This window comes from Montipora foliosa, chromosome 11 (genome assembly GCF_036669935.1).
Source record: "Montipora foliosa isolate CH-2021 chromosome 11, ASM3666993v2, whole genome shotgun sequence".
Taxonomy (NCBI): Eukaryota; Metazoa; Cnidaria; class Anthozoa; order Scleractinia; family Acroporidae; genus Montipora; species Montipora foliosa.
The window spans coordinates 17,067,732-17,092,731 of record NC_090879.1 but is presented as its reverse complement, the minus strand read 5'-3'; the positions used below and the strand labels follow the sequence as shown (position 1 = coordinate 17,092,731).

Here is a 25,000-nt window from a genome sequence, read left to right as displayed (position 1 = left end):
TAATGAATAAAATATTAAAAATATTCTCCAATGGTGAATACAATAATGTAGAATGTATGGAATAAATGTGTATTTTGAATCCACCTTTTTTTTGTTTCAGGGACATTCAGACTGGTTTGTTAGAGGACCATTTACTTGCAGTAGCCCATGCCTGGAACATAAAAGGAATTACTCTTTACTCAGTAAGTACCTGTTGAACAGTGAAGGCCATCAGGTTTTTGACAGCTGAACAAAGGTGGACATTCAATTGACTTTAGTGCTGTTTTCACTCCTTGAATTTTGGCCTTCAAAACAGAGAGTGAATTTAACAAAACTTGAAAGAAGGGGTAAAAACAGCTACACATATTAGATGAAAGGTAACGGTAGTACAATTGAACCCACCGGGAACTCGGGAAAAATCCGAGCCCCAGATGGGATTCGAACCCACGACCCTCCGTGATCTAGTACGGATGCTCTAACCACTGAGCTACTGGAGACTCTAGGGTGAGCAAGGGTGAAATGTGGGTATTTGACTCGAGCTGCATCACGCAGCCACAGAGTCAAATATCGACGGACAGCATAGCTGATTGGTGTCTTAGCACCACGTTCGATCAGCACATCTCTCACAAAAACAGGAACAGCATGGGAAATTGATAGACTGCAAAAGGGTTTTCACCTGTACGTCTAGAAGAAATGGGGGATTGCATGATTTAGAAGTACATGTACAGCTGTAGAGACTGCTCAGACTGGATGTGTACAAGAAGAAAATAATAATCAACGGCTCTTGTGAAGTCTTTATTTTGGTAGGTTAGCATGTAATAGCATCATCATCATCATCTTTGCAACGTGGTGCTAAGACACCAATAGCGTGAGCATGTAATAGCCAAAGGCTATGAACTTGGGGCCTCAATCAGACCAGACCACAACATACATGTGGGGAACTCCGTACCCTGCTCTATTCAATTATTAGACAAGTTTGTGTGCAATCTTTAACATCCTTCAGAGTTTTATGAAGAAAGGTTTTGAGACGGGGCCTTTGGTTTAAAGTCCTTATCCAAGAAGACATGTAAGTCTAATCATTTATGGATGTAATTACAAAGGTAGCAATTTCTCCTCAGTTAATACTGTACTTTAATAAAGACCCTGAGTGTTGGTCTGGCCGGAGTTAAACTCATGACCTCCTGCAAGGTAGTCCAGTGCTCAACCAACTGAGCCAACCAGTCAGCAGTTCTGGCTCTGTGAGCCAACTCCGTCATGCATGTTGCAGTCTGTCCTTGTGACAGGACGTGTGCAGATTGTTGCATAACCCATTCTCTTTAGATTTTAAGTTGACAGGTGCCCATACTAACAACAACTTGCTCTGATGTCTGTGATGTCTTGGTGTTCTCAGTTGATCGAGCATCTGTGTATAATGTGTGGGGGTCACAGGTTTGATCCCTGGTCAGGCAACCACTTGTGGTCTTAAAATAACTGAGGAGAAAGTGATGCCTTTGTAATGGAATCTGCAAAGTATTGTCAGATAAGGATTATAAACTATTCACGTACATTGTACTAAGGCCATGTCTTGCAACCCTTACAAGTACTGGTAATCACAATTGTGTGAGATTTCAAGTAACCCATTTGCTGTTGTGAAGGACAATAGGACCTAGTCCCTGGTGCTGTTGTCTTTTTGTGTATCGTGGGGGCATCTCTTGTTTGCCCAAAGCAGTGATGTTGAGTTGAAATCTCACATAATTTTGATTTTGAACTCAACATCACTGCTGCTGAAAAGTAAGCAGGCTGGCCAGTTAATCATGAAATCATTTAGTTTTGAAAAGGTCCAAGGGGAGTAGCGAATAAATTAACATAGTTTGCTTCACTTGTCTTCTATTCGTTCTTATCTCTGGACTGTCAATCTTAAAATTTAACTATTTTTCGATGTATTTCTCTGTAAAATAAGAAAATGCCTAAAGGAGCTATAGTATAGAGAAATCAATGCTTTGTGTAGGAGACTCCTCTTTTTCTTCTGCTCACTTGAGTTCCACACAAATGTACATACTCCAAAGTTTGCAATCTTTCCTTCATTGCCTTGTTTATAGATTGACAAAACACACAAAACTAGATTTGTACAATCTATTGAGTGCCAATGATAATCAACTGATAATGACTGCCGGTGAAAAGGCTTTAACTCTTTGGACTTTTCAGAGACAGCCTCAGGACCTCATGTTGCGCCAAGCTGTACTTGCTCTTGTTGGGGCAGTTTATTCCCATGAAGTAAGTGGACTGGACTATACATTATTCCTGTAATGTACATGTAATGTGGAAGGCGCGGTGGCCTCATGGTTAGAGTGCTCGACTCCGGATCGAGTGGTCTGGGTTCAGGTCCTGGCCGGGGACATTGTGTTGTGTTCTTGGGCAAGTCACTCGGCTCTCATGGTGCCTCTCTCCACCCAGGTGTATAAATGGGTACCAGCGAAATGCTGGGGGTAACCCTGCGATGGACTAGCATTCCATCCAGGGGGGAGTAGAAATACTCCTAGTCGCTTCATGCTAATGAAGCCAGAGCTAAGCGTCAGCCTGGTGGGCCTTCTGGCTCGTATGCAGAGACTTACCTTACCTTAATTAAATGAAAAATATATTAAGTTTTAGAAAAATTACAATGGAAGAGCGTTACAGAAAAAAAATTGACTTAACCTGTGATATGCTTTTAGTTGCATCTTCATAATATTGTTTTCTTTTTCTTCATGGTTTAATACCTTTCTGTGTTGTTGATTCAGAGTCTAGAAAAGGCTGATACATTTGTGAAGTCACATCTTATTCCTGAATTGACAAAGGGACAGATTGAAGAGATTAAGAAGTTGCAGCATCCAAAGTTTATCTTGCAGTCAGTAACAGATAAACTAGGACACTCTTTTTTGAAGACAAGGTGTGTATTTGTCTGTGAGTATTGTGTGCTGGAACTCTTAACTATGGTAGGAGCTCTAATAATGGACATTTGGTAGGTGGACAGCTCCACTGACAAACGCCTTTGAAAGATGCTATCTTGTGTGTCCAAAAAAGTGGAGATATCTTAGATTACAACATTACTAATTAATTAAATAAGTGCAGCAGATGGTGTCTATCAGGTGTGCCTAGGTAAAAGTAAAGAATCCGATCCCACTGGCGCGGCAGCCAACCTGTCGGCCAACGCGTTGGTTGACACACCACCAACACACTACCGGCTCATCGGCCAACACACTACGGACGCATTGCTCGAAGTACTTGCCTCTTTCGAATTTTATTATTTCTTTCAGTTGGAAGAAAGAACAACTTCATATTAAGGAACGACAAAAATGTGATAGCCAAATAGCCACCATTTTTAAAATGAAACACTAGTACCTAGGTCTTCTTGATGTTTTGGCAAGGGTCAGTTACCAAAGCGGGGAGTTAATTTGCAAGTTGACCGTTGGTAGGATCATCAGATTGTTTACCTTTACCCTCCACTTGATCAATGCACTGCCCACTTTCTCCACCTCAGCTTGATGAGATACTGAAACTGATAGTGAGGAAATTGCTCTCATGGTGGTACCATGTACATGTATTTCAAGCTCTTTGACAGTGGCCAAATTCATTTTCTTTGTAATTTTTTACTCTCTTTTTTGAAAAAGGTGAGTTGGAAAATTGCATTCTGTAGCTTACAATATTGCGTTGGTCTTGATTGAGTGGAATTATGTAATATTTATTCCTTTATGTTAGTTTTTATGTAAGAGGGTTTATATTAATTTGTTCCCAGGCTTGATTATACAAAAAAGAGCAAGTCAAATCTTCATTTGGATAATCCATTTGTCTATTCTGTCAGTGTTTTATGTGGAGAAGAAAGTAATGTCTTAGCTCAAGGTTTGTTTCATTGTTGGTTCTCTTCTCGACTCCAAGAAATGTTTTTTCAGGTTTCACCTTCTACAAAATCACTATTAAGTTTGATTAATTTTAGGTGTATTTTAATGTGATTTCATATTCTTTGTCTGTGCTCAGATTGTGCTAAACCAATAGACCCTTAGGTCGTGTTTTATTGGGATCAACCGTTTTTAGTTGGTTGAGTTTTTTCGTGTTCTATTCGGAAAAAACCGTTTTCGGTTGATTTGGTTGATCAACTTTTTCAACCGGCATCAAACTTGGTTGAATTGGTTGAAAAAGCATGGGCAGCGACCGCTGTCATTTACACGGGCCGTTTAAAGTCTGCTGCAGGCTCCTGCCATGTTGCTTTTGCTCAACATGTCAACGCTGAGAAGTCTGATAATAACTATTCCAGGAGTTACTGCTTTTCAACCGAAAACGGTTGGAAATTGATTTATTGGGAAACCTCAACCGTTTCAACCTTAACCGGTTGGGGTTGAAACGGTTGATCCCAATAGAACATGGCCTTAATAATAAACCATTTTACAGTTGTGTGCTTAATTACCTGGCCTATGAATGAAATTGAGGCTGGAGTTGACCTTGTTTTGATAGAATGAAGGGGGTAGTTTCTAAAGAAACTGTGGTGCTGCGTCAGTGGGGAAGTAGTATACAAAAATTTGGTTTTATCAACAGAGTTGATAATGTGAATTGGCCACTGTACAGAGATTCTAAAAGCTGATGTTTCTAGCATTAGCCCTTCATCAGAGAGAATCCAATTTGCTCTGACATTATCAACTCTGTTGATAAAACCAAATTTTTGTATACTTGTTTTGATAGAATCCTCACTGGTTTTCTTAAGACGTAAATTCTTACTAATTCGCATGACAACGACATTATCATTAACATAAGAAAAGGAGGGACGTTTGTATCATAACAAGGTCAACGCTAGCCTCACTTTTATTTAAAATTAATTATGCCACTGGTAACGAAGCACACTACTGTAAAGAGGTCTATTTCTAAAGTTTCCATTGATTTGCAAATTATTATAGTAATTATTTATTTCAAATTCACATATAAACAGAAACACTTCAGTTCTGGAAGAGGTTTATGTGGCCGTCTCATGCCTACGTGTTTTATCTTTTTTCCAATCTGTAGAAGTCTCTCACAGTTTAACCTTAGCAGAGAAAAAGGTTTGTTTTTGTTTTGGTGATAAAAACTGCCTTCTTATAATCTTAAATCCTGTAGGGATATTAGTGATTCCCGTGGTAAAGAAATTTTTTTTTTCATTTCTGCATACAGTTGTAGTGGACACATTTTGCAGTGATAACGTTGATGATATCACTATTTATCCGGGAAAGGCTTTAAAATGTTTATGGGAATAAAAAGAAAACACAGGTTATTTGGTTTATCACAGTAAGACTAAACTTACAAACTTGTGTAAAAAAGATTGATAATCACTTGACCAAATTGCAATTGTCTGCTTTTGTTGTGTGAATTCAAATAAGTTGACCACCGTTTTTATTAGGCATGCCAGAAGGCCCTTGTCACTCACTATGCAGATGAATTCCACAGTTTCCATCTGGAAATTGATAATGATGAATTTGCTCTGGAGACAAACATTGATCTTGGTTTGATAGCATCTGAACAGAGAGTGGTAGAACTGGATAAGGTAAACACCTTTTTCACTCCAAGTAATAACTGAAACATCCATGCTTGTATAATCAAACAATAGAAATGCCACTTAAGCAAAGAAGAAAGGAATTCTCAACAGGCTTGAATTGCATTGTTCAAGGACAGTAACATGGCTGGTGTGATGTATCTGTGGAGAACCACCATAGTGTTGGATACACAATATATGCATGCCATTTCACTAATGTTATGCTAATTTTAGACCCAGTTTTTGACTGAAGTGGGTCACCTGCCTGGGCGTAGTTAAAAAAAAAACCTAGTACATTAAGAGGTATTATTGCGATAATCCTCATCCTGGGAGGGTTGGGTTTTCATTTTTATCTGTTTAAGTAGCAAAACCACAGAGTAACCAATGCGAGCAAACAATCTGGCAAGCATGCTGATGCAGGCACCCACCTCGTGTCACTTCAACATGTGTGATAAAGAGGTTTGCAAAGTAGTTTTTCAGGTTTCTTTTAATCCATTGACTCCTAAACCGCTCCCTTTTGATGAGTATAATCATCTGGCGTCAGACAGAGTATCAAGTCTCACTCTTAGGAGTCAATGTGTCAATGTATTGCTTCTTGAATCAGTGTAGAACTGATTGCCTACTTGCAGTGTAGTGTTTCTCTGTCACTAAACTGTGCAAGCACATGAGAGATGAGACTGAATAACTTGCAAGATAAACAAACCCTAAAGAGCGGGGCTATTTTTCTAAAAGTTTTTCCATAGACATGTAAAACCTGACTATCATTGGCTTGGCAGAGCCAAGACTGCAAGTGTTCTTTTGAGACTTGATTTGATTTTAAGTGTGCTGTTAATTAAATTACTGTTAAAAGGCTATTCAATAAATATAACATCTATCTTCTGTTTGTGGTACAAATTCCAACCCACTTGGTTGTAGAAGGACTTTACATGTAAGTCATATTGACAGAAGGTTACTTTACCTAAGTCAACTTGTTATCAAAATGATTGTTCCCCTTTACAAAACGTTACCTAGCCAACACTGTCTGTACATGTGGCGGGTTATGATATACATGTGTATTACCCTTCCCAGAAGACTGTAACCTGTTGATCCTCACCTATCATTAAAGGATGGTGAAGCTTGAATTAACTGTGAATGGATAGCCAGCCTATCCACCAAGTTAAGTTACCTCATTCCTCATGCCTCAGGTTCTTAAAATTAGCCATTTTCTTTTACCTTTTCACTCTAACATTGCCCTAACGCTTGTTTTTGCACCATTTAATTTTCTTTACAGGGTGATGCAAGCTTTGGTTTTCACATTAAAGGAGGAGAGAAGAGGAAAAAGGCAACTGAACAGTGGCTGGTTTTTCATTATACCACCCCAGTCTTCATTTCGTACATTGTACCAGGGGGTCTTGCAGACAGGTGTGTATTGACTCCAGGCTAATTATTATTTTAACCCAGTTCATATCAATAAGTGATGTCTTACTTATTTAAAGTCAATACTAAAGTATACTAGGTAATGCATATCATATACATGTAAGGACTTTCCAATGCTGTCCATTGGGTAAAAAAATATGTATCCTATATAAGGCAAGACTTAACAGCTGCCATCATTGTCACCATTATGCTATTCGTAACCCCACATCCATGCACCCGTCCTGGTAGAAAATCTAGGAATGTTTACATGCATGCTGTCAAGTTCGTATTTCCCCCTATGTTTGATCCATCATGGTAGGTGCAAAATGCAGTGTTGATGGTGGTAGATAAGTACAACTTTGGTGCTAAAATAAGCACGTAAACCACCAACTTGCCTCACACCAGACTGTGTGTTGCAGCAGTTTGCAGCTGCTGAATTCTTTTACCCAAACAATTTGTCATACCAGGGTGTAGCTTTTTCAAGCCACGTCCTTTTAGAACAGTTCACCCTAAAGGCTTGATTGTTTCTCAGCTGTGATCTGCATGATTGTATTAGAGGACAGATGTATAGCTGACATCATTATCAAAAACTTCTAAGTTTTTATTATAATATAAAACAAATAGATTTCAGGTTGTCGTGCATCTGTTCAATAAAAATGTGGTAGAAACATCAGTGACACACTCGGCTATCGCCTGAACAGATGTACAGCAACGTGGAATCTATTTACTAATTAAAAATAATTGATAATAATATATGATAATAATAATTATATGAATTTGTAACTTCCCTTTGAATGCATTCTACATGTATTTCAGACATGGGGGACTTTCTGTTGGTGATAGGATTCTTGCTGTGAATGATAAAGTAAGAACATGATAATAATTGCTAGTTCATTATAATTGACTCAAAACATACTTTAAGCTGTGGTTAGTGTTCATGTACCAAAATTTTGAATATGAAGTTCTTTAGTCATGATGAAAACTCTTTTTTCTTTTTCTCTTTAACTTTTCTATTTACTTCTTGTTTAGAGTATGGAGGGGCTTGATCATGAGAGAGCAGTAAATCTGTTAAAATCTGTTTATGGTAAGTAGATCTTAATCTTCCTCCTGTAAAATCACAACATACATTTTTTTTTTTGGTTTTGGTAATGTTGTTTCCCTCTCATTGTGTAAAAGCAGGGTTGTCATTAAGTGCCAACTGCCCGGGAAATTAGCCAGCTGGATTTTGGCTGGCAATCGTTCCAAATGAAAAGGGAAACGAACAATTCTTAGATGAATCACTTGCTATCATTTGATATCAAACATATTGTCCAACTGAAAAGATTTGAATAAAGTAATTTCCAACTACCGTACCTCAAAATTTGGTAGCTCTATGAGAAGTAAACCTATTCAAAAGAAATGTTGTTTTGAGCGTTTGTTTACTGTTTTCTTTTTCGCCATACTTTTGTTTTCGTGAGGCTTGGCAGCCCCGCATTAAAGGCATTGCTAAAGATTGTTAATGAGATGTCGTAACCAGGTCTCCAGTACATGTAGGAGGAAGATTCTGTTTCTTTATTCGAGCAAAGGTCATCGAAGATAATTTTTTTGCATAAAAGAGTCTTGTTGCTTTTTGTATCAAAGAGGGCCTCAGATTGCACCAGAATGCACCAAATCAAATTCAAAATTTCAAATGTTCCTGGGGAGACCCCCAACAAGAGGGGGGCCATCCCCCTCCTTCCAGGGTTGGTATCACCAACCCGAGAAGGTGCGCGGGGCCTTCTATCAGCCCGCTCACCTAACTTTTCAAGCGGCATGCATTTTCCTTAGCTACAGCACTGTAAAAGGCTATCCTTTTTTTGTCATTATTTCTCTTATAATTACTGCTTTAAAATTTAAATTTACTCCCAGCCAAACAATGATTATCAAGTCAGAAAACCATACCAATGCAATTACTGATTTCAAAATTATTGTAGGTCATGTCACCTTGACAGTCTCGCATTGCAGAGAAGGTATGTGGATGTGTAGGTGAACTTTGCATGGCATACACCTGCACAACAATTATGCATGTGGCAATTATGCATGTGGCATCCTCCACGTGCACAACAATTATTGTTGTGCATGTGGAGGATGTAAACTGCAGGTTGTAGCTTAGGGTTGCAGGTCATTGTTTCGCCATAGCTGAAACAACCCAAACTTTTACTAATGCAAACATTAGGCCTAAACACTATGCTTTAAATGTTTAACCCATTGACATCCAAACTGGCTGAAACCGGCCAGACTCTGTCTAACGCCAGACCATTTTACTCATCAATGGGGAACCCCTGAGAGTCAATGGGTTAATTAAGCCTAAGATTAGGATGTAAAAGTTTGGGCCAATCATTGTAAGCAGTGGTCACTCTCGTCTTTTACAAGAGTTTGAGTGAAAACCAAGGCAGAATAGCTGGCGGTGGAAGTCAAATTTCTGACAATATAGACGGCGTTATACCACCGGTGACTGGCTTCAAAATAATTTCCCCTGGTTGGTGGAGAAATATCCAGTATGTACTGTACTTACCCTTGTGCTACTCAAATGGGATCAGACCTTGGGATCTACTCATGTTTAACTAATTGATGTCCATGTACAATTAAAGCCCATTTAAACGGTTTCAACAAGTGTTAAACATTAGTTGAGCTGAGGCAGAGCCAACATTTTGATTGGAAGGAAGAACAGTTCACTGAGAAGAAACCATACTTACCTACAGGTTCAGATGCTGCCATGTTGTATATTGCAGCCTCAGCCTAATGTGAGCATGTGGCAAATGTGTGTTCTAGAAATGTTAAATGGACTCTTCAAAGGGTGTCAACTTGATCCAAAACGTTTGGGAAGAAAGGAAAAATTGATGTTGTAGTGATGTTGAATGAAAGTTTAAATTTGTTTCAATGCTCTTGACATTTTTTAACTGTTCAAAAATGCCTTTACATACCAGTACACATAAAGACTGCAGCATTAATTGTAATAGTTATTCCTTAGCAAGTTACACTGCAGTTCTTACGCCATTTCACAGTGATAATGGACTCCCTCAAAGGGTGGCATTGTTGAATTAGGATAGCATTAAAAGTACATTTTCTTCCAGCCTTGGTTGCAGATCAGGTGGAGATGAAATACAAAGAAATGAGACGCAAAAAACGCATGGCAGAGCTAGCGTCTGATATTTGGTCTGACTGGCATCAAGCTCAAGCAAACCGCCATCCATCACAGTACAAGGACATCCTCAAATATCATGATACTCAACAAAAGATTGAAAAATCATCATCTTGATCTCAATGAGATCAATATTATTATTATTAGTGTACATTATGTCACTCATCACTGGCATGAAAGTTTCGTGAGATTTTTTCTGAAGGGTGTGGCTGAGTTGGTGTCTATCAGTCATCTTGTGAGAAGAACCAAGCAAGCTCTTGAGTGGTATCAAATGCCTTCACATAATATGTCAAAAAACGTGTGCGAGTGTTTCATCAGGGGTTCCAAATTAAACACCGAGAAACAGATGAAAGCATGACGCCATACGCAGAGTGCTTTTATTGTTTCAAGGTGTTTGGAACCCCTGATGAAACACAAAGCACAAGTTTTTTTACATGACTTCTCAACCTTTTTTGTACTAAGTATGAGTGTAATGTGATGATCTTTTGTTTTATTACACACGGTAAAAGCAATTTGTAAAGGAAATGAATATTCAATATTTGGGCACATTTAAAAGGAAGAACTCTTGAAAAAATTTGCATAATAGGGTGTGATGGAGAGCGAGTCAGAGTCTTGTCATTTTCGCCTGCCAAAATCGTCTTCCCCAGAAGTGAATCGGTTAATGAAGCCATTCCATTTTCAACTATAAAAATATAAAAATAACTGGACTGTGAACATTTTCTCGGAATGGCAGAGGTTTAAGAGTGCCGCTTTTAGAGGTCTTTAGATTGCGGTGGACTTTCTAAAGACTATGCTTTTATCCTCTTGACACTAATGATAAAAGGTACTGCAAAGGTTTTTTGTTGAATATTCGGGAAATTTAAAATGCATTGTGTGCAGGTAGTTTATCTCTGTGTGTTTTTTCTGTAGGTTTATTAGTTTAAGTGTCTTGATCAGTAGTTTCATTGGGTATCAAGATACATGCATGTGACCAAACTGGGACACTCAGATTGGCTAATACTCCTATGAATTATTAGTGAGTTTGAGAATTAGATATAACCCTGTCAGTTCTGACAGTAAGACTTAAAGATTTTACTGTCTAACACCAGCTGATTTTGCTCGTCAATGGGGGCTGGTTCAGGGATGAATGGGCTAAGAACTGACATCTAGGTCCCCTTTAAACCTTGAAAGAACTCAATTCCCTAGTGATACTTATTGAAGCCTCCAGCACCAAACTAAAGCTTTGAAATGTAACATGGAATACAAACCCTTTTTAGTTACTGAAAAGAGAAGGTCCTTTTGAGAACCATATATAATAATAAATGTCGGAAGGAAGAAAGTGAAAGTGGATGGGGTCAACTATCATCAAAACTTAAAAGAAAACAAGACTACCGGTAATATCAAATTCAGGAGCACTTTTTGGGTCACAAATGCCTAAAGGTAATGGAATTTCAGAAATTAAAATTCCATGCATAAAAACCCCGTAATATTTCAAATGGAAAGTTCTTACCAAGAAAAGCAAAGGAAAAGAAAATGTTAACAATTTTTTAATTGATGTCTAGCCGGTAAAAATTTTGAACACTTGACTTGTCAGATAACAGGAACTTAGGAACATGATATGGAATACATTAATTTCTAATGATTGTTTTCAATGACCAATGGGACCTTTAGATTGTAGTAAGAGTATCCTGACCACTTTAAAATTTTGGGGTCAGGACAAAGCTACATGTATTACAGCAGCTCTTGTGATTTGTTCAGAAAACACTAAGTACAAAAAGATACAATAGAAACAATGGAGCCTAACCCTGAACACAACAAAGCCTATACTGGTTGAATAAAATTGGAGGTTGTACAGAGCCGCATGGCTTCTGAAATTTCAAGAAAGCAGTTTAGGAAATGCACATGCTCAGAATTAAAGTGTACTAATATTATTATTCTTCCTAAAATCTAAAGGTCTGCAGTGACATTATTGTATTGTTGCTTATCCACAAAAAGAAATTTAAAAGACAAAATGCAACAGTAACATGCAAACTGTCAAAGACGTTTGGATAAGAAAATATTAACGAGATTGCATTCCCTGCCAGCCTTCCTGTTTTTTAGTTCTTCTTTTTGTTCCAAAAATAAATGTACAGCACACATATAAAGTGAGGAAAGCAGGGTCATGATGACCTTCATCAGATGAAACTTGGAAACTCTCTGCATTGAACTGAATTCTGTACAATAAAATAAATACAATTTTTCATATAATCTTTATACAGACTTTACAGATTTGTTAAATGCCATGAGTACATGAGAGAAATATTTTCATGGTCATTAAAAATGTAACATTTTGCTTCAAAATAATCAATTTGAAATTTCAAACAAGGAGAGATAAAGGTACTATTGTTTTGAAGGATGATGAGGAAATAAACTTGCATTAGAACACTGAAAGCCACAAAAGCAAAAGCAAAACCAACGTAATTGTGATGACCAATAATACAGCAGTCCCAAAAGAGCAATGATTTATCATAAATTGAAGGCTTATGTAAATTGCTTGATTGGCAGGAAAATGGCTGAAAGCAAATTGCATTGCCTTTGATTTTAGTCTTCATTCATGGACAACGTTGTGTAAATTTACTGGGTTTTTTTTAAGAGCTAATTTGATTGTGTATTTACTTCTCACAGTGAAGGAAAAACCAATTTGTAAAACAAATATTTTACAATCTTTACCATTGTTTTACTTGTCAAGGAGCCGAGTTTTTCAGCATTCATGAAAACCTCTTTGACGACGAAAACTAAGAACAAAGTCTATTTTCTTAAAGGGAAACTGCCACGAGAAGTGCATGCACTAGCATCTTGTGAAAACTTGAAAAGTGTTAGGTTAACTTTTTTCAAGTTGAATCGACAAATTCAAATTGGTGTCCACTGGGGAGGGCCATGGTGGACAAAGGAGAAACTTCAGCGAATATACGTGACTCTTGTGTGAATCCATGATGACAGCTAGAATTTTCTGTGGGCTCGAGAGCAAACAAACTCGAGCATGCGCAGCTCATGACAGTGCCTCTTTAATCCATTGATTCTTGGACTGAGACTTGACAGATTTCTCTGTGCAACACCACATGATTTTACCCATCACCTGGGGGTGCCCCAGGATGTTTGAGGTGTCAATGGGTTAATCTGTTTAACTATGTCCCCCATCCATTAACCCATTGGACTCCTGGGAATGAGACTTGACAGAGTTTACTCTTAACGCAAGATGATTTTCTTTGTCAACTGGGGGTGTCCTAGGACGTTCGAGGTGTCAAAAGGTTAACCAGTCATGTCCCCTCCATTAAAATTACTTTTAGTGATATGTACAGTAAACTACAAGTGATTACCATTGCAACGATACGGCACTTAAACAGGTTGGAGTGAACGGCAAAACAGCTTAATATTATTTTTCCTAACTATAAAGATACCTCTAAAATAATAGAGTCAAACTGACTTATTCTTTAGCTTTTGGTTACACTGCTTTTGTTATGAAACACATCAGTCTTCTCGCATATTTGGCATAAGTGTATATTTTTTTAAGTCCCAATAATTGAAACAATAATTTATTAATTTTACCTAACAAAATCTAGAACAAGTTATTCAGAATTTTCTCTTGATGATCCAACTGATTGACCATAATTAATTTTCTGTCCAGGTTGAATGTGAAATTCAAAGTCTTTAGGTGCTTCAAATATCAAAACAATAGTTGAACCGAGATGAAAAGCTCCCATCCTCTCTCCACGTCTCAGGGAAACTTTTTTGCCTTTGTTGTTAACATAATCCAATTCATCAAATGACCCTGGGACATAACTCTCTGCACGATTGGTCTTTAAATCCTGCCAAAGAATTAACAAACAGAGCATTACAAAGAGAAAAACAACCAGAATATTAAATGGCATTGCTGCCAAATTGCTAAACCACTTTTAATGGCAGACACACCCTGATGTGCTTAACATATAGGCCACTTTGGAAAATACCATAATACACTTTGTTTGTCCCCCCCAAATTTTGCATAAGCATTGTTTTTGTTTTTGCTTGGGACCATTGTAAGTCCCAAGAGAAACTGAAAACAATGCTTATGCAAAATTTGAGGGGACAACGAAGTGTATTATGGTATTTTCTGAAGTGGCCTATTTCCACATATTATAATACCACATACATTTATACTAATACTATAACTGTACTATATACCAAGGATGCTGCCTAACGGTTGCCCAGTCACCTGGGGCGCCTTACTTGCGAGCACAGGCAACCAAATTTCTGAATGAGTAGCCCGAACGGGCGCTTAACTTATCACAAGGTGATTCATCCTCACTTTTAATTAATTAATTCTGGGCTCTTGACTCAGGCTACTAACTTTTAATGTTGGAAACTCTAAGGGCTCGGGAAAAACTTTCTTAGGCAGCAGCCTTGTATACTTACATGCTTACCATTCAAGAGTCAAATTATGGGTTAAACAAAACCGGTACTTGAAAAATAATATGAACTACAAAAAAATGTGATACTCAGTTAAAGATTCATTACCTCGTCAAACTTAAGATTGATAGATCCAACATTGTAAGCTCCAACAGCAGTAAAACTAAAAAATCCATGCTTCCATGTACCACTTAGAACAACACGTTCATTGTGGTTGAATAACCCAGCAACCATTCTTGCAATTCCAGGGTGGACAGAAAAGAGGTCACCTGAAACAGTCAAAAGAAAAGATTAAGAGTAAACACTTTGGCAGTTAAATATTAGTCCGCTGGCAGCCAGTTTTTTCTTTAAGGGTCACTAGGACAAGCGCTTAGTCATTGCAAATTCGAAAGGGTGGTATGGCGTTGGCCATGTAGAGAAGAAGGCGAGACAAGGGTGGTATGGTGGAGTTCCCCTTTAGCCAAAACGTCTCGACTCATAACCCCTGAATTAAGAGAGAAAAACAGACTGCCAGCAGTCTAGTCAAATATGCAAGTCGTTGTTTTGATATGTGGATTTAGCTTACGCAAGAAAGATTGCAATTTACAGCTAACCTGGAAAATGTCTCCTGACTGTTACATCCCATTCACTTGGTGAGTGAAATGAATGATAGTCACCAGGTCCCAAATAAATGACGCAATGGTAGAGTTTCTTATTGTTGCTATGTTCCAATTCCTTTAATGTGGAAGCAGATGGTTTATCAGGTCCAAGAAAGGTTTGCATTGAATATGTTATGCCTTTTACTTGTTCCACCATATCATTTTCTATCACACCAAAGTGAAGTACCTGCCCATCTGCAGGACTGACCTGTGACAGATTGAAAAATTAAATCATTCAGTGTTTAAATGTGAAACTATTCAAGCTCAAATTTAATTGAAAAAGTAGCAAGATGATGATGATGATGATTATTATTAGATCAAAGGGAAAATCCCATAAGGGTTAAATAATTCACCAATTTTATATTAGCACTTGATCTTACTTCACAAGAGTCTTTATAAATTTTCTTTCCCCTATTAAACCAACCCAAGGACATAATCGCCCTTACCGCTTGAAAACCTTTCAATCACTGAACAAGAGCGTCTGTCAAAGGGCGGTGAACTATTGCTAATTCCCACTTTGTTTCACATTAACATCTAAAAAATAAACTTACAATAGAGCTGGCTTCACAGATCATTCTAGCATCAGGTTTCAGTTGTCTTCTGAAAAAAGCTCCAACGCTGGGATAATTGATTAATTCCTCTTCGATTGCTTCAGCAATATTGCAGGAAAAATACCAGGAGAACGTCCCAATAACTGGTTTACGAAGCCATGGCGGCAAGTCCACGTCACAAAATCTCCCCCATGCACGAGAAAAAGCTCTTGTTGGCAACTTCTTGAACAAGGCAACCTTAAAGCAAAACGTTACCATTCAGTATAGTTGAAATGCAAAGAAAACCGCGCCGAATTACCAATCAAGTTGTGAAACAAAATCCATGATGAGGTCACGCAATCTCACCTGCCATTGACTTGGCTCCACGCAATCGCCAGATTTAAGCTTTCTTTCTTCTCGCTCCTTGATGTGCCAAAGCTGTTGATAGCATACGTAAGCGAAACCAACACTTGCGGGAATGCTAAACCAACGTAGAGTTCCCAAGTAACTCCTCACTGCAGTCCCGAGTCTCCTTGCACCTGCGAAGCAAGAACGAGCATACTTCAATGGAATACGGGGGTTTACACTTGTGGGTTGTATATTTTAAAGTTATTCGAGCTTCGTTTCAATCATCAGAAAAGTCTGCCTCTGTTCAAAGCTCATTGAATTAAGTGGTTTGGAAAATCAAGAGAAGTTTACCTCTGTAAGAACGATAGTTTCGAAAAAGAAAAGGATACATCCCATAAAGCGAAAAATTACTGCAAAGGAAATATCGATCTGCAATGAAACGGGCCTTTATGTTCAAGCAACCGATGGACGCGTGTACAAATTGTACGGAATTGTAGCTGATCCACGCAAAATACAGTGCATGCTAGAACAATCATCTATTTCGAATGGATGTATTCATGTTTTTAAATGTTAACCTCGAAAATCGATCCTACTCGAGCTCGCCAATCTTCCGAGCGTACAAGTTTGCCGATATCACGCACACGCTTTTATTATCGTGTTGTATCATGGGAAAAAAGCTTTGTTACTTAGGAGGGGTGGGTAGTAAGATAGACATTCACGGGTCAACGTGGCGGTCTAACGAAATTTGAATATTTCTCTCGATATCGATCTGACTGAAACATAAAATATGCCAGCAAGCTATTATTTTCTTTTTTCTTTGTTGCTGAAAAGTCTGTTAATCATTTTGCTGGAGTTCATGGGCTGCAAGTAGAACTCGTCGTCCTTTACCAGTTTGCACGTTTCTTTCACGTGATCTTATTTGCGGTTCACTTCAACCACACCCCTGTTTTCATTCCAGTAGTTTTCCAACTTCCCAATTTACTTTTCATCTACCACTCGTTGAAAAATGCGACCATTATGTGTAAAATTCCAACCAATAACCACAAGATACTTTCCAAATGTATATCTCTAGTTTTTCTTTTCTCCAAGAAACTTGTCTTAACAAAAAACTAGTAATCTTTGACCTGTTAAGGCAGCCACATGACTCCATTTCCTTGGAGAATATGGCAAGTACATCAGACAAAAAAATATAAGTGTTTTTAAGTTCGTTTTTATTCACATATTCTCAGGGTAAGCCCATTGCAGCACATCAGGCTGCTTCAATTAAATGGGGCCCTGTGTTACTAGAAACGCATAAGCTTGCAGAGCGAAGGCTTAAGTTAAATACCGCTTATATTGTTGCTTGCGTTTTTATTTTTAGTGGTGTGGCCAACTTTATATACGCAACGAGCACTCCCTTGAAGTGAAAATAGGTTCTATTTCCACTGAGATCTAAGTCGCCATCTTTTGAAAATGACCTCATTCATTACAACGCCTTTTTCACACTCACAAAAAATTGGAACGGCACTCCAAAAAAACGGCAGGTGTGTCTAGTTCGACTTCTGCCAGCTGTCTGTTTACACACAAAAGATTTACCGTGCCGTGCCCGAAAAACGTAGGTACGATACCCGAGATTTCGGAAGGCCGTGCCAAATCTTTTGACTTGTGTAAAGGGGCCTTGCACACAACTGGCATCTTCATGACCCACACCACAAAAGCGCTATTAAAGCGTGGCAAATCTTTCATCTCACAGTTCGCGATACTTCCTCTCGAGTAATACTTCCATTACAGAGACGTTTCACTCCATTGAAGGTGGAGAAGACTGGAAACGTGCCGCTTCGACTGGTTGCAAACACGATCAAAACCGGTTTGGCCGCGACGGTCGAGCGAAATGTCTTCGGTGACAAAATGCAAATTTCAACATTTGTACATTACCGTACAGCTGGAGTTTTCGATCTCGCGTACCTTTCCTCGTTGTCTTGTGAAGCATTGTGTCTGTTTCTCTTACTGGCCAAACTAGGCCATAGCTTGCAAAAGCCATAATTGTGAAAAGACAGATTGCCGAATGAGCATAAAGAACACAAGACACGATCCAAGCGGAGTCATGACGGATATCAAGTTGTCGGTAACCAGCGAAAGAAATCTCGTCCTCAGCATGCAATCGCATTTTTAGTGTAAGCTCTACTGAGGAGTGTCAGAATTTATGTCGTTTTACTCTTCTATGCCTTCATAAGCACATAATTTCTCACGCTTTCGCTGGGCGACAGTACCGTACTATTTCGAAAGACTATTTCAATGAAGACATCACTTATTTATTGAATCGTATGTTTATACGGGTATTTCGATATGCCAGTGATGCGATCTTTTGATTGGCTGATGGACAATGCCTGCATGCTATTCACGTGTACTTCATGGATTGTGACCTTGCCTTAAGATAATTTCTTTCAAACTTTTCGTCATTGAAGGACTTTTGCCAAAATTCTGGGTAACAAACCATTATAAATAGCAATAAAATTTTATAACTTGAATGATGTCTTTGTTTTATTTAATAACCCTTCTGTGTTGTCAGTTGTTGCAGCATTTACGAACTCTCACGCAAGGCCTTGGACCTTGGAATTGTTAAACGAAAAGGAGGAATCTGTGAAAAAATCGTCTAAGGGAACAAAAATTGATATACTGTATATCAAGAATTTCCTTTCCTTTAAATTCATAACAATTTCAATTCTCTCTTTTCTTTCTTTCCGGCAGTGACATTTGATATAGCGTCCACACGGATGTAATTTCCCAACAGCCAGTACTTTGCAGGCTATTTTCGTCAATACATAACGCATGCGCATTACAACCACGTCGTACCAACTACAGTAACGCACCTATCAATGTTAAACCCCAGGGAGGGGGGTCGGGCATGGGTGAGGATTTTGACATTTTCATTTAAAATAATTCAAATTCCCCACCCCTGGGACAAAATAATTGGTCAAAATGTCCACCCGGCGTCAAGTGAAGGTGGTAAAATGTCCTTTGTACGATCAAAATCAAAATCGCTAGCCTGTGGACGTCACATACGATCAAAATCCCTACCCTGGGGACAGACCTCACGATCAAACTCCCGTGGTTAACCTGACCCCCTCTCCCTGGGGCTTAACATTGATAGGTGCATAATGTGTAGCAAGCGAAGAGTTCTGAAATGCAAGGAGACTGAGGACTCCCTTGCATTTCAGAATTCGCCCTGCCTCCCTCTTTACCCTCCCCTTTTAGTGCTTGTTTTGCAGGTTATCGACTATCCGACATTCTTCACACACATTTAAAGTGCATTGTCATGCAACATGTAAATTGAAAGCACTTCAACATAATTTCAGTGTAAATTTTTGTTTTCTGATTTTTCTTACTTTCTTTTTCTTGTAACGTTATTTTTTTTCCAAGTTCGCTCTTGTAAAGTTGTCTTATTGTTTCTTTCCACTTCCCTGCTGAGAAGCGATAAACAGGACCCAGCCACAGGTCGCCTTCTTCGTAAGATATAACTCCATAGTAACTGTCATCCATCGTGTGAGGCGACAACAAAGCCATCTCAGAAGTGTTGGAAAAATAACTGAGAAGTTGACCTGTTAATCCTCATTCTCCATACAGCTGATGGATTGAGTTGTCATCAGAGGACCAGTGCGGCCACTTGCTTCTGTAACTAGTTCTTTGATTAGCAAGTTAAGAGAATTTTTTCTTGATTTGCTGAAATTGTCGCATTTAAAATATGGCCCGCCCAGTTTTTTAGGGTTAGGGTTTAGGGTTAAAAAAAACCGATGGATATGAATGTTTTGCACGGTGACCGCTTTGACAAGTTTACAGCCATTCGTGACCAAATTAATATTAATCTAATTATAAGATACCGATAAGGAAGTTGATGTCCTAACAACCAAGGAAAACTTGCGAACCGCTCTCATACCTATATAATAAGTAGGTTTTTTGTTTGATTGAGAATTTAGACACAAAGAAGCAAGCTCTACATGACATAAGGTCGAAAATGTCATTAAAGGATTCACTTCAAAACAAACTTGCTTTATTATGACTTTTCCTTTGTATATCACTTCTCAATGACATGCAAAATATCGGCCGAGCTCGCAAAATTACATTACCGTACAGCTGGAGTTTTCGATCTCGCGTACCTTTCCTCGTTGTCTTGTGAAGCATTGTGTCTGTTTCTCTTACTGGCTAAACTACGCCATAGCTTGCAAAAGCCATAATTGTGAAAAGACAGATTGCCGAATGAGCATAAAGAACACAAGACACGATCCAAGCGGAGTCATGACGGATATCAAGTTGTCGGTGACCAGCGAAAGAAATCTCGTCCTCAGCATGCAATCGCATTTTTTGTGTAAGTTCTACTGAGGAGTGTCAAAATTTATGTCGTTTTACTCTTCTATGCCTTCATCAGCACATAATTTCTCACGCTTTCGCTGGGCGACAGTACCGTACTATTTCGAAAGACCATTTCAAGGAAAACATAACTTATTTATTGAATCGTATGTTTATACGGGTATTTCGATATACCAGTGATGCCATCTTTTGATTGGCTGATGGACAATGCCTGCATGCTATTCACGTGTACTTCATGGATTGTGACCTTGCCTTAAGATAATTTCTTTCAAACTTTTCGTGATTGAAGGACTTTTGCCAAAATTCTGGGTAACAAACCATTATAAATAGCAATAAAATTTTATAACTTGAATGATGTCTTTGTTTTATTTAATAACCCTTCTGTGTTGTCAGTTGTTGCAGCATTTACGAACTGTCACGCAAGGCCTTGGACCTTGGAATTGTTAAACGAAAAGGAGGAATCTATAAAAAAATCGCCTTAGGGAACAAAAATTGATATACTGTATATCAAGAATTTCCTTTCCTTTAAATTCATAACAATTTCAATTCTCTCTTTTCTTTCTTTCCGGCAGTGACATTTGATATAGCGTCCACACGGATGTAATTTCCCAACAGCCAGTACTTTGCTGGCTATTTTCGTCAATACATAAACGCATGCGCATTACGTCGTACCAACTACAGTAATGCACCTATCAATGTTAAGCCCCAGGGAGGGGAGTCGGGCATGGGTGGGGATTTTGAGATTTTCATTTAAAATAATTCAAATTCCCCACCCCTGGGACAAAATAATTGGTCAAAATGTCCACCCGGCGTCAAGTGAAGGTGGTAAAATGTCCTTTGTACGATCAAAATCGCTAGCATGTGGACGTCACATACGATCAAAATCCCTACCCTGGGGACAGAGCTCACGATCAAACTCCCGTGGTTAGCCCGACCCCCTCTCCCTGGGGCTTAACATTGATAGGTGCATAATGTGTAGCAAGCGAAGAGTTCTGAAATGCAAGGAGACTGAGGACTCCCTTGCATTTCAGAATTCGCCCTGCCTCCCTCTTTACCCTCCCCTTTTAGTGCTTGTTTTGCAGGTTATCGACTATCCGACATTCTTCACACACATTTAAAGTGCATTGTCATGCAACATGTAAATTGAAAGCACTTCAACATAATTTCAGTGTAAATTTTTGTTTTCTGATTTTTCTTACTTTCTTTTTCTTGTAACGTTATTTTTTTTCCAAGTTCGCTCTTGTAAAGTTGTCTTATTGTTTCTTTCCACTTCCCTGCTGAGAAGCGATAAACAGGACCCAGCCACAGGTCGCCTTCTTCGTAAGATATAACTCCATAGTAACTGTCATCCATCGTGTGAGGCGACAACAAAGCCATCTCAGAAGTGTTGGAAAAATAACTGAGAAGTTGACCTGTTAATCCTCATTCTCCATACAGCTGATGGATTGAGTTGTCATCAGAGGACCAGTGCGGCCACTTGCTTCTGTAACTAGTTCTTTGATTAGCAAGTTAAGAGAATTTTTTCTTGATTTGCTGAAATTGTCGCATTTAAAATATGGCCCGCCCAGTTTTTTAGGGTTAGGGTTTAGGGTTAAAAAAAACCGATGGATATGAATGTTTTGCACGGTGACCGCTTTGACAAGTTTACAGCCATTCGTGACCAAATTAATATTAATCTAATTATAAGATACCGATAAGGAAGTTGATGTCCTAACAACCAAGGAAAACTTGCGAACCGCTCTCATACCTATATAATAAGTAGGTTTTTTGTTTGATTGAGAATTTAGACACAAAGAAGCAAGCTCTACATGACATAAGGTCGAAAATGTCATTAAAGGATTCACTTCAAAACAAACTTGCTTTATTATGACTTTTCCTTTGTATATCACTTCTCAATGACATGCAAAATATCGGCCGAGCTCGCAAAATTACATTACCGTACAGCTGGAGTTTTCGATCTCGCGTACCTTTCCTCGTTGTCTTGTGAAGCATTGTGTCTGTTTCTCTTACTGGCTAAACTACGCCATAGCTTGCAAAAGCCATAATTGTGAAAAGACAGATTGCCGAATGAGCATTAAGAACACAAGACACGATCCAAGCGGAGTCATGACGGATATCAAGTTGTCGGTGACCAGCGAAAGAAATCTCGTCCTCAGCATGCAATCGCATTTTTTGTGTAAGTTCTACTGAGGAGTGTCAAAATTTATGTCGTTTTACTCTTCTATGCCTTCATCAGCACATAATTTCTCACGCTTTCGCTGGGCGACAGTACCGTACTATTTCGAAAGACCATTTCAAGGAAAACATAACTTATTTATTGAATCGTATGTTTATACGGGTATTTCGATATACCAGTGATGCCATCTTTTGATTGGCTGATGGACAATGCCTGCATGCTATTCACGTGTACTTCATGGATTGTGACCTTGCCTTAAGATAATTTCTTTCAAACTTTTCGTGATTGAAGGACTTTTGCCAAAATTCTGGGTAACAAACCATTATAAATAGCAATAAAATTTTATAACTTGAATGATGTCTTTGTTTTATTTAATAACCCTTCTGTGTTGTCAGTTGTTGCAGCATTTACGAACTGTCACGCAAGGCCTTGGACCTTGGAATTGTTAAACGAAAAGGAGGAATCTATAAAAAAATCGCCTTAGGGAACAAAAATTGATATACTGTATATCAAGAATTTCCTTTCCTTTAAATTCATAACAATTTCAATTCTCTCTTTTCTTTCTTTCCGGCAGTGACATTTGATATAGCGTCCACACGGATGTAATTTCCCAACAGCCAGTACTTTGCTGGCTATTTTCGTCAATACATAAACGCATGCGCATTACGTCGTACCAACTACAGTAATGCACCTATCAATGTTAAGCCCCAGGGAGGGGAGTCGGGCATGGGTGGGGATTTTGAGATTTTCATTTAAAATAATTCAAATTCCCCACCCCTGGGACAAAATAATTGGTCAAAATGTCCACCCGGCGTCAAGTGAAGGTGGTAAAATGTCCTTTGTACGATCAAAATCGCTAGCATGTGGACGTCACATACGATCAAAATCCCTACCCTGGGGACAGAGCTCACGATCAAACTCCCGTGGTTAGCCCGACCCCCTCTCCCTGGGGGCTTAACATTGATCAGGTGCATAATGTGTAGCAAGCGAAGAGTTCTGAAATGCAAGGAGACTGAGGACTCCCTTGCATTTCAGAATTCGCCCTGCTTCCCTCTTTACCCTCCCCTTTTAGTGCTTGTTTTGCAGGTTATCGACTATCCGACATTCTTCACACACATTTAAAGTGCATTGACATGCAACATGTAAATTGAAAGCACTTCAACATAATTTCAGTGTAAATTTTTGTTTTCTGATTTTTCTTACTTTCTTTTTCTTGTAACGTTATTTTTTTCCAAGTTCGCTCTTGTAAAGTTGTCTTATTGTTTCTTTCCACTTCCCTGCTGAGAAGCGATAAACAGGACCCAGCCACAGGTCGCCTTCTTCGTAAGATATAACTCCATAGTAACTGTCATCCATCGTGTGAAGCGATAACAAAGCCATCTCAGGTTAAAATAATTTCATGACCCATTTTGTGTTAAGGTTCCGGATACCGAAGCGTTGGAAAAATAACTGAGAAGTTGACCCGTTAATCCTCATTTTCCATACAGCTGATGGATTGAGTTGTCATCAGAAGACCAGTGCGGCCACTTGCTTCTGTAACTAGTTCTTTGATTAGCAAGTTTAGAGAATTTTTCTTGATTTGCTGAAATTGTCGCATTTAAAAAACGGCCCGGCCCGGTTTTTTAAAAAACCGATGGAATTGAATGTTTTGCACGGTGACCGCTTTGACAAGTTTACACCCACTCGTGACCAAATTAATATTAATCTCATTATAAGATACCGATAAGGAAGTTGATGTCCTAACAACCAAGGAAAAGTTGCGAACCGCTCTCATACCTATATACAGTGTATATACTAAATAGGTTTTTTGTTTGATTGAGAATTTAGACACAAAGAAGCAAGCTCTACATGGCATAAGGTCGAAAATGTCATTGAAGGATCCACTTCAAAACAAACTTGCTTTATTATGACTTATCCTTTGTATATCACTTCTCAATGACATGCAAAATATCGGTCGAGCTCGCAAAATTACGGATTCTTAAATTCATATCTGAGATGTTTAATAATTTATTAATTTGGCTAGAGAAATACATATAGAGCCGTGACATTTTAAATGAATTCTGGAAAGATTGAAAAGAGGAAGCAACGAGTAGATTCTAAATCTCTGGGCAACACTGTTGTACCTTATAATTTTTTGCTATTCTTAGATTGCTGGGTTCAACAAATTAACCAATGGGAAGGCCTGACAAACATCGTATGATCTTAATTTGCATGTCGACGCCAAAAAGGGTTTGGCCATACAAGCTTACTTAGTCACAAAATTTGTAGGAAAAAACACTTGGTACCATTTTCTTGAAAAGATAAAAACGTCCTAATCTTTAGTCCGACAACGCTTGGTCAAGCCAACGCAAGAAACGATGAGTATAACCGGTCAATGTTACATGACCTTACATTTAAAAGGACACATATTCAACATATACCGGCGCGCACGGCCACATATTTTGAAAATCTTACCTTGTTTCGTGCCGACTTGAATTCTGATCTCAGCGCTTTTGATACTCAAAGATCGAAGAAGAT

At 38.6% G+C, this 25,000-nt stretch overlaps 3 protein-coding genes across 5 annotated transcripts in view; 2 read left to right on the top strand and 1 right to left on the bottom strand.

Moving 5' to 3' along the window:
• LOC137975839 (uncharacterized) overlaps positions 1–11,536 on the top strand; it is a 20,474-nt gene extending 8,938 nt beyond the window's left edge. Inside the window, exons 5-15 of the mRNA XM_068823033.1 lie at positions 101–182; positions 2,164–2,232; positions 2,736–2,884; positions 3,731–3,834; positions 4,987–5,021; positions 5,357–5,500; positions 6,759–6,889; positions 7,700–7,748; positions 7,913–7,967; positions 8,836–8,871; positions 9,976–11,536. Coding sequence (XP_068679134.1) covers positions 101–182; positions 2,164–2,232; positions 2,736–2,884; positions 3,731–3,834; positions 4,987–5,021; positions 5,357–5,500; positions 6,759–6,889; positions 7,700–7,748; positions 7,913–7,967; positions 8,836–8,871; positions 9,976–10,160 — 1,039 coding nt within the window. The 3' untranslated portion in view covers positions 10,161–11,536. The remainder of the gene's footprint in view (positions 1–100; positions 183–2,163; positions 2,233–2,735; positions 2,885–3,730; positions 3,835–4,986; positions 5,022–5,356; positions 5,501–6,758; positions 6,890–7,699; positions 7,749–7,912; positions 7,968–8,835; positions 8,872–9,975) is intronic.
• Positions 11,537–11,553: 17 nt separating this feature from the next.
• Positions 11,554–25,000, bottom strand: part of LOC137975840 (phosphatidylserine decarboxylase proenzyme, mitochondrial-like) — a 13,751-nt gene continuing 304 nt past the window's right edge. The window contains exons 1-6 of one of the 3 annotated variants that reach the window (XM_068823034.1): positions 24,938–25,000; positions 15,982–16,154; positions 15,637–15,873; positions 15,041–15,293; positions 14,556–14,716; positions 11,554–13,867 (exon numbers count right to left, since the gene is read on the bottom strand). The exon at positions 24,938–25,000 is cut by the window's right edge and continues 304 nt beyond it. In XM_068823034.1, the coding sequence (XP_068679135.1) occupies positions 13,628–13,867; positions 14,556–14,716; positions 15,041–15,293; positions 15,637–15,873; positions 15,982–16,154; positions 24,938–25,000 (1,127 nt within the window). In that variant the 3' untranslated portion in view covers positions 11,554–13,627. Of the gene's footprint in view, positions 13,868–14,555; positions 14,717–15,040; positions 15,294–15,636; positions 15,874–15,981; positions 16,155–16,314; positions 16,612–17,907; positions 18,260–24,937 lie in introns of those variants that run through there. The other 2 variants (XM_068823035.1, XM_068823037.1) reach the window with 2 other exon arrangements.
• The window catches only part of LOC137975841 (large ribosomal subunit protein mL50-like), a 3,122-nt gene continuing 2,881 nt past the window's right edge, over positions 24,760–25,000 (top strand). Inside the window, exon 1 of the mRNA XM_068823039.1 lies at positions 24,760–24,844. The gene's annotated coding sequence lies outside the window, so the exon portion shown is untranslated. The remainder of the gene's footprint in view (positions 24,845–25,000) is intronic.